Source organism: Diospyros lotus, chromosome 10, assembly GCF_014633365.1.
Source record: "Diospyros lotus cultivar Yz01 chromosome 10, ASM1463336v1, whole genome shotgun sequence".
NCBI classification, from domain to species: Eukaryota; Viridiplantae; Streptophyta; class Magnoliopsida; order Ericales; family Ebenaceae; genus Diospyros; species Diospyros lotus.
In genome coordinates, this window is record NC_068347.1 from 26,411,810 (window position 1) to 26,432,594 (window position 20,785).

The 20,785-nt window shown below is 40.6% G+C and overlaps 1 protein-coding gene across 2 annotated transcripts; it reads right to left on the reverse strand.

Annotated features, from left to right (window-relative positions):
- Positions 1–1,311: 1,311 nt before the first annotated feature.
- Positions 1,312–19,937, reverse strand: LOC127811457 (WPP domain-interacting protein 2). 2 transcript variants are annotated; one of them, XM_052351342.1, is made up of 3 exons: positions 19,772–19,937; positions 18,364–19,561; positions 1,312–2,204 (listed from the first exon to the last, which is right to left on the reverse strand). In XM_052351342.1, exons 2-3 carry the CDS (start codon positions 19,469–19,471, stop codon positions 1,501–1,503), a joined length of 1,812 nt encoding a protein of 603 aa, XP_052207302.1. In that variant the 5' UTR covers positions 19,472–19,561; positions 19,772–19,937; the 3' UTR covers positions 1,312–1,500. The 2 variants fall into 2 exon arrangements, with proteins under 2 accessions (XP_052207302.1, XP_052207304.1); XM_052351344.1 differs by having other exon boundaries at positions 18,364–19,662; positions 19,772–19,921.
- Between the last annotated feature and the right edge of the window lie 848 nt (positions 19,938–20,785).

Here is a 20,785-nt window from a genome sequence, read left to right on the forward strand (position 1 = left end):
AGAAGAAAAGAAACTCCCGAGAGAGGAACTTCAAAATTAATCACTGCTTTTATCAGTATCTTCATCATTTCAAGAGAAAGAGTTACAACAATATCTTGGATCTTCTTCTTTTATTTATTTATTTATTTATTATTATTACCAATACTCTATTATTCATCTTGGTTGACTTCAACCTTAATTACACCCACAGGATGAGTAAAAATCCAACTTTCCCTTAAGTTTCGCTTATTTAATTTGCTTCAATTAGGTTTTAAATTTCAAATTTTCAATTTTTGATTTTGGGTTTGTTTCAAAGACTAAAAATCCTTTTTTTTTACCGAACCGAACCAACTAACTTAAATTAAATTACGTATGGTACCGCTCAAGTAAGCATCTATTAACACGATTACTAAATTGTTTTATAACTAATTAAATTAAACAAATATGTAGGGATTTTTTTCAAATAGTTTATTCTTTCTTAATTGGTGACTATAATATTTTTTCTTAAATTTTTGCCTTTAATGGAACCTACATTTTTGAAATCATTAATTATTTAATAATGAAACAAATTTTTGTTTGTTGAGTTTGTACAGATTTTTTTTATGTATTTATTTAATATGTTTTAACAGATAGAAAGCAAATTTTAGCACTAATTAAGATCGCGCCCTCGATCGCCATATATATATATATATATATGATCTTTGCTATTGCCATTGCCGATGTCTCAGTACATCTTCTCCCGTTGTAGCAGCTGCCAATGCTCGATTGCTCTTTTTCATCCCTTTTATGGAAATTTAAAGCTGCTCCCTTTCGTGAATTATAGTTAGTCCATGATTTTGAGACTAATTTAGAGTTGGCCAATGGGGGTGGGGTGGGGTGGGTCGGAGTTGGGTTATTATTGATTGCAGAAGAATGTAGTCTCCCTTGTATTAAGGGTCATTAATCTTCTCAGTTCCTTTATGTTTTTATGTTTATAAAAGTAATTGTTGGCAGTGGTGGAATGGTAACAATTTCAATTCAATTTCGGGGGGTGGTGGCAGGCGCTAATGAAATAGGCGACCGATGAAATTCTCTTCCCTCTGTGATCACCACTTTCACTATCACTTTCAGTTTGTTATTTTAAAAGCAATTACTTTTAAAATATGAACTCATTCACAGCGAAAGGTGACAATCTGAACGTAGCAAGAGAAAAATGTGATAATCTGAATTACTTTTAAAATTTTATTTTTAAAAGGGATCCTCTGAATTTAGCAAGAGAAAAATGTTATAAATACATACCAAAAGTAACAAAGAAATAGATGAAATGTACTCTGCGTCCATCCTCCTTCCAACTAAAACATAACATTCCAAACATTTGCTCATAGATATGGAATAATGGTACAACCAGACTAAAGCATTTTTGGTCAGAAAGATGGAATGATACAGGAGGACACGGAGAGCAAAAGCAGCAACTAAGTGGAATATTCCAATATTTGCTCGGAAAAAGCTGGAAAAAAAAAAAAAACTAACTGTTTCCCAAAATTAAGTGGGTACGAACCCCGCAGAATGGGGCGACAACTGCAAGAAACAGTAAGCAAAAACTACGAGCAGCAGTATCAGCTGCATGAAGAAGTAAGAACCTTCCTTGCATACCTTCTTCTGCAGCTTTAAAACCTGGTCCGTCCCTTCCATATCATTGCAATAAGTCTCTAACTTCACAGCTTGTCTCTTCAGCATCGCAGCCTTGCTTTCTACATCTCCCAGCTCATTCAGCATTCGAGCTTGTTCTGAGGCTATAGTATTCTGTTTCTCAAAGTGTGTGGCCTCATCCACTGCGCTAACTCTCAGCTTTAGGATTGCTGTTGATATTACCAGGTACTCGACCTCAGCTTCAATCTTTTGCTTGAAGAGGCCCTCAAAGTCACTCTCCATCTCGTAGAGTGGCTCGTTACTCCTTAGAGCATCCTCAAGTTCAACAATCTTGTCATCCTTTACTTTGAGCATGGTGTTTGCCTCTTCAAGGAGGCCTTCCAACGGATTTACATTCGCTTTTAAGCTTACATCCTCGGTTTCCAAAGGATGCAAATAACTTTGGGCGATGCCTCCAGAGGGCAACAGATCAGATAAGCCTGCCTCAGGGATTTTTGAATCAAACGAAGCAAACTCTGAAGGTAAACTATTTCCCCGGGTAGAATCATTGAAAAGTGAATCATGTTCAGCCCCAATCTCTCTTAATTTCTGAAGCTCTGCAGCAGGATGCTTAGATCCATTAGTTGCTTGTCAAGAAAAGAAAACCATAATGACATCCAGACTCACACAGACAAATAAGGCTGGCATAGCAAGAAATCACTTATTACACATTTAAGAAATGAAGAAACACAACCAGCCCGACCCCTCCCCCGCCAAAAAGGGGAAAAACAAAAATCTTATATCCCTCCAGATCCCGAACAAGATTTAACAAATGATAAAAAGTAAAGAGTAATCCCATCTTGTTGGATTTAAAGGCTTAAACTGAGCAAAACCAACACTATATGGACCGAGTAGGCGAATTGGAGGAAGAGGGAAGAGAATATAAAGAGCAGAGAAATTTGTAGGAGGGGAGAATTTTTTGGGATTTAGTTCTTCTGGAGGGTTAAGGGCCTCTTGAATGCCCAGTTTTCTTTGTAATTTCGATTGACAGTGATTTCCTTTCTAGTACTCATCAATTTGGTATCAGAGCATCACCAATCCTAATGGTGAACTTGATGGACCAAGTAGGCGAATTGGAAATGAGGTTGGAAGGCATGCAACGAGGGGTTGATGCCATGAGGGGTGAGATTCAATTGGTGGAGAAGAATGTCACGAACATGCCGGAGCAGTTCGCACAGATGAGAAGGAACAAGAGAGGAAGAACAAGGAGAAGATGGGAGACCAGCCATCGGAATTCATTCAGGATTTCGAGGCGACGCTGAAAATAGGAGAACGACATGCTAAAGTAGGTGGTTCTGATGGGGGCTAGCAGCCGGAGATCCGAGGTCGCCGATTGGAGATGCCCCTCTTCGAAGGCGAAGATTTGGACGGTTGGATATTCCAAGCCGAACAGTACTTTGCAGTGAACAAGTTCACTGATGATGAGAAGTTGGATATAGCAGCATTGTGTTTGGAGAGTGCTACACTTTCATGGTTTCAATGGGAAGAAAAACGACTAAGGGTGAGGAATTGGGAGGACTTTAAATTGCTATTGAGGAGTCGTTTTTAACCCACCCAAGAAGGCTCCGTCGAATAGCAGTTTCTAGCCCTCCAACAGAAGGAAACCGTCATGGAGTACAGCTAATGCTTCGAGACATTGGCATCACCCCTTGAGAACCTGCCAGAAGCCATGCTGGAAAGGCATTTCATAAATGGTTTAAAGCCTCATATCAAGGCCGAGTTGAGGGTGTTGAGGCCGAGGGGCTTGGAGCAGAGGATGGATTTAGCTCAACGTATAGAGGAACAAAATCAGGTGGTTCGTGGAGGTGCGGTTGGATCGAGTTCGAACAAGGTATAGGCCATTCCAAACCCAATTTCGACTTACCAACGAGGGGGAATTTTGCCACACTCATAGCAACCCCCCAAACCGACGACAGTCAATCCTACTAACCCATATCGATCACAGGCCAATGGGAGATGAAGTAACCCGCCCTTCAAACGGCTTAGCGAGGCAGCGTGGAAGGCAAAAAGGGATAAGGGCCTATATTTTTGATGTGATGAGAAATATACTATAGGCCACAAGTGCAAAAAATAAGAGCTGCAAGTGATGATGATATATGATTAAGAGGTAAAAGAGGTAGTAGTTGAGGGAGAAACGTTGGAAGAGGTAGAAGGAGAGCAAGGGGGGAGGTCATTGAACTCTCAATGAACTCTGTAGTTGGATTGATTACACCACAAACTATGAAGCTCAAAGGGGATATAGAGGGGGTAGCCAATAGTGGTGCTTATTGACGGAGGAGCATCGCATAATTTTATAACAACCGAGCTAGTGTAGCAATTTTGGGTTTACCAAGGGTGGAAGCAGCAGGATATGGGGTAATTATGGGAACAAGAATGGCAGTGCAAGGGGCTGAAATTTGCAAAGGAATGAAGCTTAATCTCCAAACTCTACAAATTGTAGAGGATTTTTTACCTCTAGAATTGGGGAGCTCAGATATAATTTTGGGAATGAAGTGGCTAGCAGCCGTTGGAAAAATGAACGTGGATTGGAAGACCCTCACGATGAAATTTCATATAGGAGGCATAATGGTAACATTGCAAGGAGACCCTAGCTTGAGCAAGACCTTGGTATCCTTGAAGGCGATGGTGAAAGCCTTTAAAGAAAATGGGGAGAGAATGTTGTTGGAATTGAGAACCCTAACAACAAAAATTAAAGAAGATCAGAAGGAAGCTCCAATGATGCTAAGGGGGGTGTTGGCTGAGTTTGAGAGAGTTTTCTCTACACCGAAGGGGCTACCACCTTGTAGGAGGAAGGATCATGCCATAAATCTAGTTTCGGGAACCACACCGATTAGTGTAAGGCCCTACCGTTACCCTTATTTGCAAAAAAATGAAACTAAGAAGTTCGTGGGAGAGATGTTGGCTGCTGGAATTGTTCATCCTAGTTCCAGCCCATTTTCTAGTCCGGTGTCGTTGATAAAGAAGGATGGAGGGTGGTGTTTCTGTGTGGACTATAGGGCCTTAAACAAGGTCACTATTTCGGACAAATTTTCCATTCCCGTGATAGAGGAGTTACTTGATGAGTGGCAAGGTGCCATGGTCTTTTCTAAGCTCGATTTAAAATTTAGTTACCATCAGATTAGAGTCAAGCAAGAATGCTCCCAAGATTGCTTTCAGGACTCATGAAAGGCGTTATGAGTTTCTAGTAATGCCATTTGGACTGACGAATGCGTCGGCCACCTTCCAATCGTCAATGAATAACATTTTCAGAGAATATTTGAGGCATTTTGTGTTGGTATTCTTCGATGACATATTAGTGTATAGCAGGAATATTAAACAACACATAAAATTTACGTTGTGTCATATTAGCGGACAACCAGTTCTTTGCCAACAGGAAGAAGAGTGTGTGGGTAGTTGGAAATTGAATATTTAGGCCATATTATATCTCAGCATGGGGTTTTAGCCTATCGAAGTAAGGTACAAGCAATGTTAGATTAGCCTACTCCTACATCGCTATAGGAATTGAGAGAGCTTCTTGGCCTCACAGGGTATTATAGACATTTTGTGAGGGATTATGGCAAGTTGGCAAGGCCTCTAATGGAGAGATTAAGGAAGAACAATTTCTCTTGGGATGTGGCAGCCGTGCAGCCCTTCCAGCAGCTTAAGGCTAAAATGGTATCCCTACCTATATTAGCCTTGTTGGACTTTGGGAAGCCCTTCGTCATTGAATCTGATGCCTCGAGACAAGGTATGAGAGTTGTATTAATGCAAGAGCAAATGCCTATTGCTTATTTCAGTCATGCTTTCAATTAGTTAGAGAGGGAAAAATCTGTTTATGAGAGGGAACTGATGGTCATAGTGTTTGTTGTGCAAAAATGGAGACACTACTTGTTAAGCAGGAAGTTTGTTGTTTGAATTGATCAAAGGAGTCTCAAATACTTGATGAAATAGCGGGTGTCTTATGATTAGTCGAATAATTGGGCCAATGTAATAGGCTATAGGCATCAATCTAATGGGCTAACGCCTATGTAAATAAAAGCCACAGATAAGCATAATTGGAGAAATGTTCCAGAATGTTCCCGAGCAAGTTGTAAAGCAAGTGGGAAGGGCATAACCGCTTTTGGCGCCCAATTAGGCCATAGATCAGTATAAAAGGAATTAATTTACGCTTCTACCCATATGTTGAATGAAATCAGGAAATTAGTTTCCCTCTCAAACTTTTTTCCCTCTCAATTCTCATTCTCTCTTTCCCTCTAATTCTTTCAATCCTCCCTTCTCTCTTCTCTCGATTAATCGAGAACTCACTTATCAGATCAGGAATCTGACAAATTGGTATCAGAGCAGCTTTCCTGGCCAGCGCTTCCGAGGTTGGAGACACAATGGCCGACGGTACTCGCATGAAACAAATGGAGATGCAAATCCAATAGGTCACTGCTACGGTGACCGAGGTGCAATAGCGAGTAGGAACTATGGAGGATGCAATCGAAGCCATGGACAAGAAGTCGGATCGGTTGAGGGGAGACATGCGCAGCCAAATCCGAGAAGAAATGCGGGAGCATAGCAATATGGTGAGAGATCAGATGCTGCAATTCATGCTGATGTTCTCAAACCAGGCACAAGTAAGAATATCCCCAGACTTTCCCCCTCATGAGCAATTGGATCCCATACTTCCAGGTATTGGCACGAGCCATAGGGCAGTGGGATCGTCGGAATTAGGAGGTGAACCAGGGGCAATAGGAGAAGGAGTCGTGGACCGAAGGCAAGGAATGGTGGTAAATGCCGGTCACTCTAATTTTCTAGTGCCTAAATTAGAGCTACCTCTATCATGCCTTTCGGCCTAACCAATGCACCAGCCACATTTCAAGCCCTCATGAACCAAATCTTTGAACCCTATCTCAGAAAATTTGTGTTGGTTTTCTCTGATGATATCTTGGTTTATAGCCCCTCTTTTGACCAACACCTAGACCATCTTAGGGCTACATTCAAGATCTTGAGATTCAATCAATTGTACATCAAAAGGTCAAAGTGTGTTTTTGCACAAAAACAAGTGAAATATATAGGGCATATCATTTTAGGGGCTAGAGTGGGAACATATCCCAAGAAGATTGAAGCCGTTGTGGCTTGGCCGAAACCTACAAACATCAGAGCTTTGAGAGACTTCCTAGGGCTTACAGGGTACTACAGAAAATTTGTAAGAAACTATGGGATAATAAGTAAACCCTTAACGGAGATGCTGAAGAAAGACAACTTCAAATGGAACCTGTACGCAGAGGAAGCTTTTGAGCAACTTAAAAAAGTATTAAGTGAAGTTCCGGTGCTAGGCTTACCCGACTTCAGCAAGCCATTTGTGTTAGAGACTGACGCCAACAATCATGGAATAGGGGTCGTTCTTTCCCAGGAGGGCAAGCCATTGGCCTTCCTAAGCCCATCCCTGGCCCTTAGACACCAAGGCCTTAGCATATACGAGAAGGAACTAATGGCAGTAGAAAAGTGGCGGCACTACCTGGAAGGGGGGGAATTTGTGATAAAAACAGACCATGAAAGCCTCAAATTCTTGTTACAACAAAGACTGCACACCCAATTACAAAAGAAACGCATGGCCAAACTGATGAGATTGGATTATACAATCCAATTTAGGAAAGGGAAAGAGAATGTGGCAACAGATGCCTTGTCTCGCTGCCAAGAAGAGCGAGCCTGTGAGGCCATCTCAGCAGTCGTCCCAAATTGGTTACAGGAAGTAACTGCCAATTACCAATAAGACGAATAGGCCAAAGGTTATTGGAGCAGCTAAGTGTGGACACCAATAGCAGACCCGGGTACTCACTAAACAATGGGGTGCTCCGATACAAGGGAAGATTGGTTATCGGAAACAGTGACGCATTGAAGAGCAAGATCCTACAGGTACTCCATGAGTCCCGCATCGGAGGACATTCTGGCATTCAAAATACATATCGAAGGGTCCAGTAGGTATTTTTTTAGCCTCAGCTAAAAAAATATGTTTGGGACTATGTGATGAGGTGTGATGTGTGCAGAAGATGAAAGCATAAGACAGTGGCTCACCCAGCCCTTCTACAACCCCTACCATTACTAGCTCAGGCGTGGACTAACATCACTATGGATTTTATAGAAGGGCTTCCCTGATCGGAAGGAAAGGACTTCATTATGGTGATGGTAGATAGGTTTTTTAAATTCAGCCACTTTATTGGGTTATCCCACCTGTACACAGCTCAAGAAGTAGCAAGAACATTCAATGACTGTGTGATGAAGTTGCATGGCATACCACAGTCCATAGTTTAAGACAGAGATCGAATATTCACTAGCTTATTATGAAAAGAATTGATGCGGTTGCTAGGCACTAAACTATTGATGTTAACGACCTATCACCCGGAGGCAGACGGCCAAACAAAAAGAGTGAACCAATCGTTGGAGATATACTTAAGATGTTTTAGTTTCCTACAGCCTAAAGGATGGCACAAATGGTGGTACAACTCAACTTTCCACAGCGCCATCCGAATAACACCATTTGAGGCTCTTTATGGCTACAAACCAAGGCTCCTACTAGCCTTGGCTGACCACTCTATAGTGGCAGCTGTAGGTACTTACTTGCAACAAAGACAAGATGTTATAAAAATGGTGAAAATAGAACTGGCTAAAGCACAAAATTGAATGAAGCAAATGGCTGGTACTGATAGGAATCGGAGTGAACGGGTATTCTCTGTGGGAGAGGAAGTCTACCTAAAAGCTTGGCCCACAACACCTCAAAGCCTTATCCCAGCAGCCAATATCCAAGCTCAGCCCGAAGTACTATGGACCATTCCCAATGACAAAGAAAATTGGGACAGTAGCCTACACGTTGCAACTATCGAAGGGAACCCAAACACACTCGGTGTTCCATGTCTCCCTCCTCAAGAAAGCCATCAGTATACAACCATACAGCACCTTGCTGCCTCCCATGAGTTGAGCAGAACAAGAGGATGCCGTGCTCGTCGCCAACTTAGACAGGAGAGTGGTCAGCAGACATGGCGCCCCCCTCATCCAAGTCCTAGTAAAGTGGTCATCCCTTCATGAGGATAACAACACTTGGGAGTACCTCCCAAACCTTCTTCGATAGTTTCCAAACTCTGCTAGCCTACTACATATTTATTGAGGACAAGAAATTCTTTAAGGGGAGGGGATTGTTATAATTAGTCGAATAATTGGGCCAATGTAATAGGTTGCAGGCATCGATCTGATGGGTTGAGGCCTGTGTAAATAAAAGCCACAGATAAGCATAGCTGCAGAAATGTTCCAACATGTTCCCAAGCAAGTTGGAAAGCAAGTGGGAAGGACATAACTGCTTTTGACGCCCAATTAGGCCATAGATCAATATAAAAGGAACTGATCTACGTCTCTACCTATATGTTTAATGAAATCAGGAAATTAGTTTCCCTCTCAATTCTCATTCTCCCTTTCCCTCTAATTCTTTCAATCCTCCCTCCTCTCTTTCACTCGATCAATCGAGAACTCGCATGTTAGATCAAGAATCTGATAGGGTGGTGAGTTCGAAATACTTGAAATGGATGGTGAAATTGATGGGGTTCCAATTTGAGATACAATATTGGTCGGGTTTGGAGAATAAAGCTGCTGATGGGTTGTCACGAATCTGCCACCCAGCAACAATAATGGCCTTAACAGTGCCTAAAGTGGTCCAAATGGATCAGTTTCCAGTGAGATAAAAGCAGACGAAAGATTGCAAGGAATTATCCAAGATCTCCAAGCTAATCCTAATTCACAACCTAACTTCCAACTAGTGAACAACCATCTCCTTTACAAGGGAAGGTTGTATTTACCAAAGAGATCCACTCTTATTCCGTTGTTACTTCATGAGGGGCACGATGGAAGTGTAGGAGGACATTTAGGGTTCTTAAAAACTTACAAGAGGGTGGCGGCAAATGTCTGTTGGCAGGGAATGAAAAGGGACATATATCGATATGTAAGTGATTGCTTGGTTTGCCAACAAAATAAATATATGGCCTTAGCACCAGGGGGACTCCTGCAGCCCCTTCCTATCCCAAACCAAAATTGGGACGACATTGCCATGGATTTCATTGAGGGATTGCCAAAGTCTAGCAAAATGGACTCGATTTAGTAAGTACAGGCATTTCATTGGCCTTAAACACCCGTTTACAGCTGAGGAGGTGACAAGAATTTTTATTAAAGAAGTGGTGCGGCTTCATGGAATGCCAAGATCCATTGTATTGGATAGAGAAAAAAATTTCATGAGCAAATTCTGGGAGATGTTCCAACTACAAGGTACCAAACTCAACATAAGCACAACCTATTACCCTCAAACGGATGAGCAAACGGAGGTACTTAACCGGACTTTAGAAACCTACCTACGTTGTTTTGCTTCCTCAATACCAAAGGCATGGTACATATGGTTGCCTTGGGTTGAATTATGGTATAATACCTCCTACCACACAGCTGCGAAGGTGACTTCATTTCAAGCAGTGTATGGGCAAGAACCATCACCCTTATTGAGGTTTGAGAAGGGAACTACACCTGTTTCAATGGTGGAGCAGTAGTTGATTGAGAGAGATTTAATCCTTGAGAAATTGAAGGCACAACTGATGAGAGCACAAGTAGTGATGAAAAAGAGAGCAAATCTAAAAATAAGGAAGGTGAAGTACAAACAAAGAGACTTGGTTTATTTGAAATTAAGGCCATATCATAAAAAATTATTGGCCGCTTGTGCAAATGAAAAGTTGTTTGCCCGATATTATGGTCCATTTGAAATTGAGAAGGAGATAGGCTAGGTAGCTTATAAGCTGATACTGCCACCTCATTGCCCTATCCATCTTGTATTCCACGTGTCCCAACTATGGGAGGCAAGAGGGGCATTGAAGCCAATGTAGAGATTCCTCGATAGCTTAATGAAGATCTTGAGATGTTGGTGGAACCGGAAGGAGTGCTTGGAGTTCGGTCGGGAACAAGAAAAAACTTACGAGAATTAGAGGTGCTCGTACAATAGAAGGGGCCACCCCCGTTAGAAGTTACTTGGGAGCCTTACCATTTGATCCAACAACAATTTCCATTTTTCCACCTTGAGGACAAGGTGAAAGTGTGTGTGTGTGTGTGTGTGTGTGTGTGTGTTGGGGGGGAAGTAATGATAGGCCCTCGATCCACTAGACATACCAAAGACGATCCTAGGGGCAGGGGTAGGAGAGTAAATTGGCTGGTTAGCATAACAGTCAGCCATGTGCGGAGGGGTAGAGTTGGAAAATCGTTGGTTTGTGTAACAACCCAGCAGGTGTGAAACCAAATTCTGTTAGAGGAAGAGGGAAGGGGGAAGACAATATAAAGGGCAGAGAAATTTGTAGGAGGAGGGAATTTTCTGGGATTTAGTTCTTCTGGAGAGTTAAGGGCCTCTCGAATGCCCAAATTCATCAACTCCTAGCCTTATCCCCTAGTTTTGCAACACATTCAATTTCTTTGATAAATTTTAAGATTCAAAAAGCCTCAGATTAGCATTTTGGCACATTCTTCTTCACATCAACAACCCCGTAAGTGACGACCCTATGGGTGTGCAAAAGTGTTGTTGCAGCTCATGCCTAAAATGTTCTCATCACCGGCCCAACCTTCTATCACTCAGTTTCTTAATCAACGGAAACAAATTCAAGAAGGAGAATTTTCACTCAGCCTTAAAACCAAATCTTTAAACACATATTGCAAATGCAGAGACAGATGACTGAGTTCAGAGGAGGAGGGCAAGATTGAACAAGAAGGAAGTTGTGGCTGCACAAATGGCTGCACATAGCTATGCTGTCCCTTTAGGGTTTATCATTTGAATTAGATCCTCGTGTAGCTAATCTTTTTGATGGAAATATTTCTTTTTGATTGCCCAAAATAGGTAAGACAAGATAAAACCAGTAGCAAAAAAGTTCTAGAAGCAAACGATTATTGGGGGATGAAAGACATTTCCAAAGACACTATCTGCATCTTGATGATATGGAACTCAAACTATTGACTTCTTATGCTCACAGAAATGACTCCAATTTCCACTCAATTCATTACAACCATAAGATCAAGGAAATAATTAAAATGTACCTTCATGAATTCAGCTCCAGTCCAAGGAGCACAAACTTAAGGTTAACTTCAGGTCACTGTGATGGAGGTAGGCAAAATGGCAGAAGTGATAATGTGCAGATAGAAAAGATAATGAACTGAATTGAAGACTAGCAACAGTATGAGAAACTCCTAACTTGAGAAAACTAAAACCTAAAAAGATATAATCACATCAACCTTGTCCATGATAATTATCCTTTTCCCATATAAATCAAGTTGAACACAGTGTCTTCTCTGAGAATGGAACAGTTCAAAGAGAGTATATCCCCTTGAAGCAGCCAACAAATAAGATGACAAAGTTTAAATGGAAGCTTAATTGTATCTGACAAAGCTACCTATAGCACTATAATATTACAGAGAATTACACATCAAGAGGCCTTAGCTCTGAGGATAGAACAAGGTGAGAGAGATTTTGGCACTTAAATATATCACACAAGCTCTGAAATATAGGATGACTACAAGATGTAAGAAGCTTCCTCACTTATCTTTCTCTACTCCTCATTGCAGCAAAGCAAAAGACCAAAAACAAAAAACAAAATGAAGAGGAAAATAGAGGAGCAACAAGAAATTCAACAAAAGAAAACTATGAACAGGATTGCATCTTAAAGATGATGATTATTGAACTGTAGCACTTAGGTAACTGATAATAGATCCCTGCATTAGAAAACCAAAATATGTACATAGGTGACTGTCATGACCCCAAGGAATTCCCAAGGATACAATAGTCGTGCATATTACATGTTTTCCTTTCCATTGTAGTTTTGTTATAATCATTAGCACCTTCAATTGTAAGCGTATAAATAGGTTGTAGTAGTTGAAGGATGGCAGTTTATGAATGATATTTGAATTCCATTTCTCTCTCTCAATTCTCCTAGCTCGCCCTCGGCTTTTCTCTCTTCTCCCTCAATTCTCTCTGTTTCTGGTCTCTCTCTCCCTCCTTTTCTGCTCTTTCTTTCCCATGCTCTTCTCAATTTCCTTCTTAAACCCTAGCCAAACCCTAGGGTCGTAACACTTGGTATTAGAACCAATGATTCTCGGCTGTGACTTCAATCGATTTTGACAAGGCAGGGGCAATTTTTGGTGCTTCAAGTGAGTAAAATTCGGCCAATAATTGAAGCAGATTCAAGCGAGAAGGATCAACACCAATGATTCTTGGTGAATTGTAGGCGAAGCTGGTTCCGTAATCGAATCCGACTTGAATTTTGAAGACGACAGTCATTAGCTGTTGAATTGGTTCTGGACAATTTAAGAAGAGAGACATTGGAGGTGTTGGATAGTGATTGGGTGAAAGTTGCTAGTATCAGGACTCAGCGAAATTGAGAGTAGGCGACTCAAAATTGGAAGGCGATCGTTGAATCACTTCGATTTTGGTGACGATTCGAAATTAAATGTTGTTGTTCATCCGATTTGGAAATTGAAGCGTACGTAGGGAGTGGACGTTGTTGTTTCGACGATTCGAAAATTGAAGCGTGCTGGAGGGATGCTTGACAACAAGGAACGTGACTGGAAGAGACACGGTGTGGAAGCAGACCAGGCGAGTCCTTCAATTAACTTTTGGTGGACTTGAAGACGCGGAATAGGTCTGGGCGAGCGTGGAACCCCAATGATTTCAATTGTGATTCTGGTGAGTAAGGAAGGTTGTCGATTATGGATCAGTTGCAAGTGGCGAAGTCGAGCAAAGCAATTGCGGCTCGGAATTGAAAATGACGCGAGTTCGAAGAGTTCCGAAGTGATCAACGAATTCCGATTGATTTCTGGCGACCACAAAAACCAATCGTATCCTTAGAAAGACTACAGCAAAGCAAGATCGTGATAACTTAGCTGCGACAAATCCGATGGTCCTCAGCAGATCAGTGAGGGTTGAAATTGCAGGCAACGCAAAGCAAGCGACTCTTAGAACCGGTCTAGGTCACTGCATGTGACCAAGGTGGGAAGGAAGGCTCAATAGGAAACGGTCCATAAGTGAGTTCCGCAAGAGGCAATTCTCAATTGCCTTGATTTCGATTGTGATTCTCAACTCAGATTTGGAAGTTGAGCGAGAGGTGAGTTCTAGGCAAATTCCAACTTGATTCTGGCAAATTTATGGGCTGCAGCAGAATTAACCAACATAGGTGGCAAATTTGGAGTAGAACCAGGTTCGAAAATAGCAGGCGAAGCAAATTCTTAGAAGGCAGATTTGTAGCAGCCAATTCTCGACTACTGCATTGTTACTCAAGTTTTGCGGCTCGGAATTGGGATGGTCAAACCACTGCAAGTGACGATATGGATCGGGCAGTGATTCTTGAAATTTCAACAAATTCAAGAAGTTCAACGAAGAAGAATCGGACCTGAAGATTGGTCTCGGTAGCGATTCATGCGGTTATTAGCAATTGTATGATCCGATTTTGAAGGAGACTCTAGAAGCCGATCGATTCTTGATTGTTGCATTTCAAATCAGGTGATTATTGGAGGTTGTTCAACAACAACTAAAATTTGGAGGTTGTTTCTAAATTAGAGATTAAGGAAGATTGTATAGAACAACGATCTGTGGAAGATCGATTTTCTGAGACTGTTGATCATTTTTAAGAAGAGGAATTTTGAATCTAGGGAATCTAAGATAACACAGGAGACGATGACCCACAATTGGAAGGATAGTGCGGTCAACAAAGCAAACATGCGTTGGGATCTAGCTACCTCTCAAGAAAGAGTGCAAAGAGACTTAGAGAGGCATCGGAAGACGATGGAGCAACATGGCTAGCAGATCCACAGCATATTTAACATGTTGTCTTCACTACCTCAAGTCCGATTATCACCGGAATTTCCTCCTCGGGCAATAGCCGAACCAATTCTGCCCAACCACGGTATCCTCCCCATGACCTATGGACTACAAGAGAGAGAGGAACTGCCAGCTTTGGAACCGGAATTTCAAGTAAGAGGATCATTTTACCACACTCCCAATCATACCCTAATGCCTAGGAAAGGGGAGGTCAGGTGGACTAATTTTGCTAGAAATTTACATGACCAATTTGGCGAGAAGAACACGATTATTGTGACTGAGGAGTTCAACAAATTAAGGCAGGAGAGATCAGTGACAGATTATCATGCCAGATTTAAGGAGTTAAGAACCCTAATGAGGAGTGTCCAGCCAACCCTGATAGAGAATTATTTTGTATCAAGATTCATTATTGGTCATGACGATGCGCTAAGGCTTAGTGTGAAGATGTTTTTCCCTACTACGGTGGAACAAGCAGCGGAGAAAGCGAGGCTACAAGAATTGGCACTAGAAGCCCTTTGCAAAAAGCATGGATTGCCACCGGAAAGTTATCGTAAGAACAGGTTGCAAGTTTGTAACGAACCACATATAACTAAGGAAGTTGATACCGAACATGTTTACAATGGCTCTAAGGGAGTTGACACCGAAGCTGATGAAGTAGCAGGGGAAGATGGGGATGGAGTTGCAAATAGGTTTCATGCTATCGATGAAAGACAGCCCTGCAACGAGGACTTGGACCAAAGAAAGAAGCGGGAGACTGAGTACGTACAATTGAAGCTAACTAAACAGGAAAACAACTATGTGGTTTAGAAGATGATGGAAAATGAGGCTGCTGCTAGATGGTTCAAGAGTTCAAATATTGGAGAAGGGTTGTATCCTTAGGTATCAGTTGGAGAGGTGCAGCGTCAAATCTAATTTTGGCCCACAGAGAAGTTGGGATTCCTTCTATGATTGGAAATGATATAGTTGCAGGAATGACAGATCAATTAGAATAATTTTCAATGGCAATAGGGAAGAGGTGGATGGCTGGGCTTGGTGTTGCAGCAAGTCATAGGATTGTTACCGCTGAGGAAAAAGAAAAGAGAAAATAAAAGAAAAGAGAAATAGGAGATAATAACAAGAAAAGACAAAGGAGAAACCAGATGGTGAAGATGGACACTGGATGAAGAAACAATGGCTCGGTTGGAATAAGTTTCTTGGGGACAATAAACCTTTCAAGGAGAGAGAATTATTACGACCCCAAGGAATTCCCAAGGATACAATAAGTCATACATATTACATGTTTTCCTTTCCATTGTATTTTTATTATAACGGTTAGCACCTTCAATTGTAAGCGTATAAATAGGCTGTGATAGTTAGATGATGGTTGTTTATGAATGATATTTGAATTCCATTTCTCTCTCTCAATTCTCCTAGCTCTCCCTCAGCTTTTCTCTCTTCTCCCTCAATTCTCTCTGTTTCTGTTCTTTTCTTTCTCTCCCTCCTTTTCTGCTCTTTCTTTCCTGCGCTCTTGTCAATTTCCTTCCTAAACCCTAGGGTCGTAACAGTAACTAACAACAGATACCCAAAAGTAGATGTCACGACCTGGATGCAGGCAGACATCCAGGCCCTTGATGCAGCAGATTACTACCACTTACAGTTGTTATTGTTATTTTTATTTGTTTTATTTTATTTTCTGGATTGCCATTTCAACAGTAGAGATAGGCAGTTATGTACCAACAGCAGTTACATCACACTGCATCACTTTCTGTAAGGACTATATAGCCTCCCGAGAACTGGTTCGTGGGTTATCATTTTGGAATATTGGAGTTTCAGTTTCCCTCTTCTCCTTCAATCCTCTCCCTGTATCTCCCCCATTTCTCTCTATTTCTCCCTCTCTTTTAATTCTATCATCAAAGAACTTACTGTCAGGCTCGGGTTCCTGACAGTAGATCCTTCCATTGGGATCACACCACATCATTGTTTCTCTTTTTGAGACTGTTTGTGCATCCGCCAATCTATTTGTCTGTTAGTGATCAGCACCTATAAAACCCCTTTTTTCTTTTTCATTTGTTTTTTTTCTTTTGGGGAGGGGGGGGGGGGGGGGGGGGCGCAATTAAGATATGTACTCTGAAGTAATGAGCCAATGTATAATAAGGATCTTTGAAAGGTACATTCAATTTAAGTTTGTCTATTCCCAACTACTTAGGCTCATAAAATAGATCCTCCTTTTCCATTCTGCTCTATCAAGGGCAATGTCTTTTGTTTAGTTTGGACCTTTCCCATTCCCTAGCATCATGCTCAATCTGACCACCCCCTACTGGATTATCTAACAGTTTTTGTCCTACATGCCAGAAACATTTCAATCTCAATTGATTTTATCTCATTTATCTTCATTAATGCTACCTTTATCATCTATAGGGTTTGTTAGTTCTTAACACCCCTTGCGGAATTATATCATTCTCATCTTAGTTATGTTTATTTCACTAGCACACTAGTTACCAATTGGTTGCCCACATTCTATTTAGCAAAGCATGGTTTTTTGATAGATAAATTAAGCACTGCCCAAAGGTGGCAAATTTTCAGAACAAATAAACCAAAACAATACTATAAAGCATGATTACTCCCCTGTTTTGTAAATTTTTCTTGCAATGTCATAAATCAGTCACACAAAGCACTTGAGACATTCAATTAGTCCATCGTGAGTTAATTTTATGAGTTATATTACAACTAACTCACCATATTTATGAATAAGAACCTTAGTTACCATTTTGCATGCCATATGTTCTCCTAAAACCTTTTAATCTTGTAGCTACTTTTCAACTTTTTAACTTGCATTATTCATGATTTTGTTTCGCGTTATTGTGTATATTAAATGTCTTGTCATTCATAAATAATGAAAAGGAATAATGACTTAGCCAAGTCTTTGATGTAAAGCTAGCTCATCATGGCTATAATTCTATCATCCATATGTTTTGGATAGCTTTAATATATTTATTCGTGACACGATTTTTCAAACCAAACATATCATATCTCTAAAACTCTGATAAACTTTCTCAACTCCATATAGAATCATAAAGATACTCTCATCTCTATACCTTTCTGTTAGCCTCCTAAACAAATAGTTTGTCTGTTTCAAGTCTCCCATATTTTCATAGTATAATATAAAACCCATACAGAACTTTTAAGTATCTCACTTAGTTGTTCTATAGGTGCTAAAACACTTATCCTCCATTCTACTTTCTTATTATGTACTACAACTTTATTGTATGGTTTTGGCCAACAATATTATTTTAGGAACACCATCTGATCCTAAACTTTGGAAAATAATGTATTAGATATATATGTATATATACACTAACAACATATAGCTTGAGAAAATAGAACCCTGAGGTGTTAACAAGTGAATCTTCTAGTTAATTCAAGAGGATGAAATTATACCAATCCCTTAACTAAACTTATGTATTCTCTTGTATAAAATATAAGAACCAATGGTTAAAAATCCCCATACTTCATTGAGAACAGAAACCATGTCCTACACCATGAAGTATATTTCTAATATCAGGTATCCTGACAGATCCTGCAGGGTTTAATGAATAGGTTCTCTTTAAATATACAGGTTGCAAATACTGTCAATCCTATGGCTCCCTAGTTCCATAGTTTCTTCAACTTCCTCAGCTTCAATAGTTTCAGGAAAAAGAATGACAAACTTCATCTTTTCTTTACTGCAGATTCCAGAGAAACCACAATATCAATTTAAAGAAATATCAAACAAAGAGAAATAAAAATTCAAGGGACCGTGTGACTACTAACAGCGTGTAATGATAAGAACTTATGGCTAGATATAAGCAAAGAACATGAAAAGCACATTAGAAGTTAGAAATGAAGGAAGTTATATCAACCTTTTTCAAGTTCTTCCTGTACAGACTGCAATGAGTGGATAGATTCCACTAGAGGATCTTGATCTGTTGATGACCTATGGTTCTCAACTTTTTCTTCTTTAACCTCCCAAGATTCAGCAGCCAAATCTTCTTGAGATAGATCTTCCAATTCTGCCACATTTTCTTTTCTGTAACCTGCTTGAAGTTCCACACTCAAGTGTTCTTCACCACCCTGAGCTTCATCACTGTTTTCTCCATCATAGTTCGTTGACCTTGCACTTTGCCTTCCATTACTAGTCACACTATTTGCACCCTGCATGAAGACAAAGTTGGAGCTTCGTGAGTCAGATTCCATGCTGGAATGAGAGTTTTCCTTCTCGATTTTGACCCGGTCTCCTCTAGGCTTCTTACTGGTCTCAGTCCGACTCTTTCCCTGCTTTCCCTGTTGACCCCGTTGAACTGGATTAACCAAATTCTTTGCATTTGAATTCTTGATCCTATTCTTATCGCGTGCATATCCCACCATAGCAGCCATCTCATGCCTTAACTTTGGTGCGCTGGCTGCTGTTGAGGATTTGCTACTCCGATCCTCACTATTCTCAGAATCCGCCCCAGCAGCAAAAGAGGGTCCAACTGCAAACCCAGAATCTATACTGGAGCCATACAAGGCAAAACCATCTCCAGCAACACCCAGACTTTTCAATACTGCATCCGTGGATGACAAAGAGCCATCACTCTTGGGCCTTGTCTCACCAGAGAAACCCTGAGGTTTACCAGAATTCACTGCAGATGTTGATAAACCCCGCTTCAAAATCTTACTTGTATCTACGCTACTACTTCCATCCTTGACAACTTCTCTCTTGATCCGCCTCCATTTCTTCAGTCCGTACCCTTTTGTTGTCGCCGGTGGTGATGTCCCAACAGAACCGGCTGGAGACTTATCGATAAACGGAGGCGAACTCACCGACTCAGTAACTCCAACATCCTCCAGTTTGGTATCGATCAATAACTTATCATCGCCATATTCACCAACCAGTAACCCATTATTCTCAATCTTGTTTCTTTCAGGTGTTACATTTTCATTCTCTTCCACAGATTCCAGCGCCGAACACTCACTTTCCAAATCCATCACCAAATTTACAAATACGATTGCGAGGTTCTCCAATTCAGATCAAGATCGAGAACAACCAACCATCATTCCAGCTCATGGAGGCAAAATCTAGCAAGAATTCCAGGAAAAAAAATAATAAATCCGGGAAATCCACAGCCGAATTCCATAAAAAATGGATTTGATCACTTAATTCCTCGAATTCGAAACGGCTGAAAACGAAGAAGACGCTAACAAATGAAACAAATTCCAAAAGCAGAATTGAAACAAATTAAACACGAAAGCAGCGGGCGTAAATCTGAGCGAATTGAATTGACGTACCTTTACCGTCATAAATGAAGATTAATTGAGGTACTTTGGGGCGGAGGAAGAAGAACCGGGGGAAATCGGAAACCCTACACTCGGCGAGGATTCGGATTTTTATAGCCCTGATTTTAGCTATGGAAAATGCAAAGTATTGGATTGGACCTAATAGTATTTTTCAGATGGGCCACATGGAATGGAGGTGGTGGCCCACAATTAGCAATTTCGCTTGTCTGGAACGCACGTGACCGTCACGAGGAGAGCTCCCACTGGTATAAGTTTCCAATTACGGGGATGTGTCACGTCCCTCCATTGTTCTTATAAGTCCATTGTCAAGAGTCAAGCTAATCGTAGGGGCGAGTTTTATAGAAAGGTTTACATGCGAATGTTTTCATAATAAATTGGAGAATTTATTGTGATAAATTCATGATATTCTTTTTTTTTTTTTTTTTTTTTTCCTTTCCCTTGTAGCAACCGCTCATCTCTCTCCACTTTCTTTTCAAACACCGCCTCTCATAATCTTTTTCTCGTCGTTGTGTTCACCTCACCACCTGCCACTGTCTCATGCTCGTCACTAGATGCCCGCCACTACATCATGCTCGTCACTAGATGCTCGCCACTGCATCCTTGCCTGACCGACTATTGCTGCCCGCCTTGCCCTTGCCCATGGATGGAGTCAAAAATTTTAGGTTAAATGGATAAAAATTAAATTTTAAATCAATTTAAAATTAAAAATATAAAAAAATAATATAATATAATATTAAAAATATATATCAATAAATTATATAATCGACGCATTTATATTTTAATAACGTCATATAATAATATTATTATTAATTTTATTAAATATTTATTTTTTAATATACACGACTAAATTGTCCTTCAATAATTAATCTCCAATTCGATTGCACAGTCGAGTTTTGATAGGCTTTATGACAGGCTATCGTTTAATCATTGATTTTCAATTCAATTATATAGCCAAGTCTTGACAAATTTCATGACAAAAAATATATTTTCTACCATAATTTTAAA

Coding starts and splice junctions, on each gene's coding strand:
- LOC127811457 (XM_052351342.1), bottom strand. CDS start 19,471: ATGGATTTGGAAAGTGAGTGTTCGGCGCTGGAATCTGTGGAAGAGAAT. Junction 2,205..18,363: donor ACAGGAAGAACTTGAAAAAG/GTTGATATAACT, acceptor ATCCTGCTGCAG/AGCTTCAGAAATTAAGAGAG.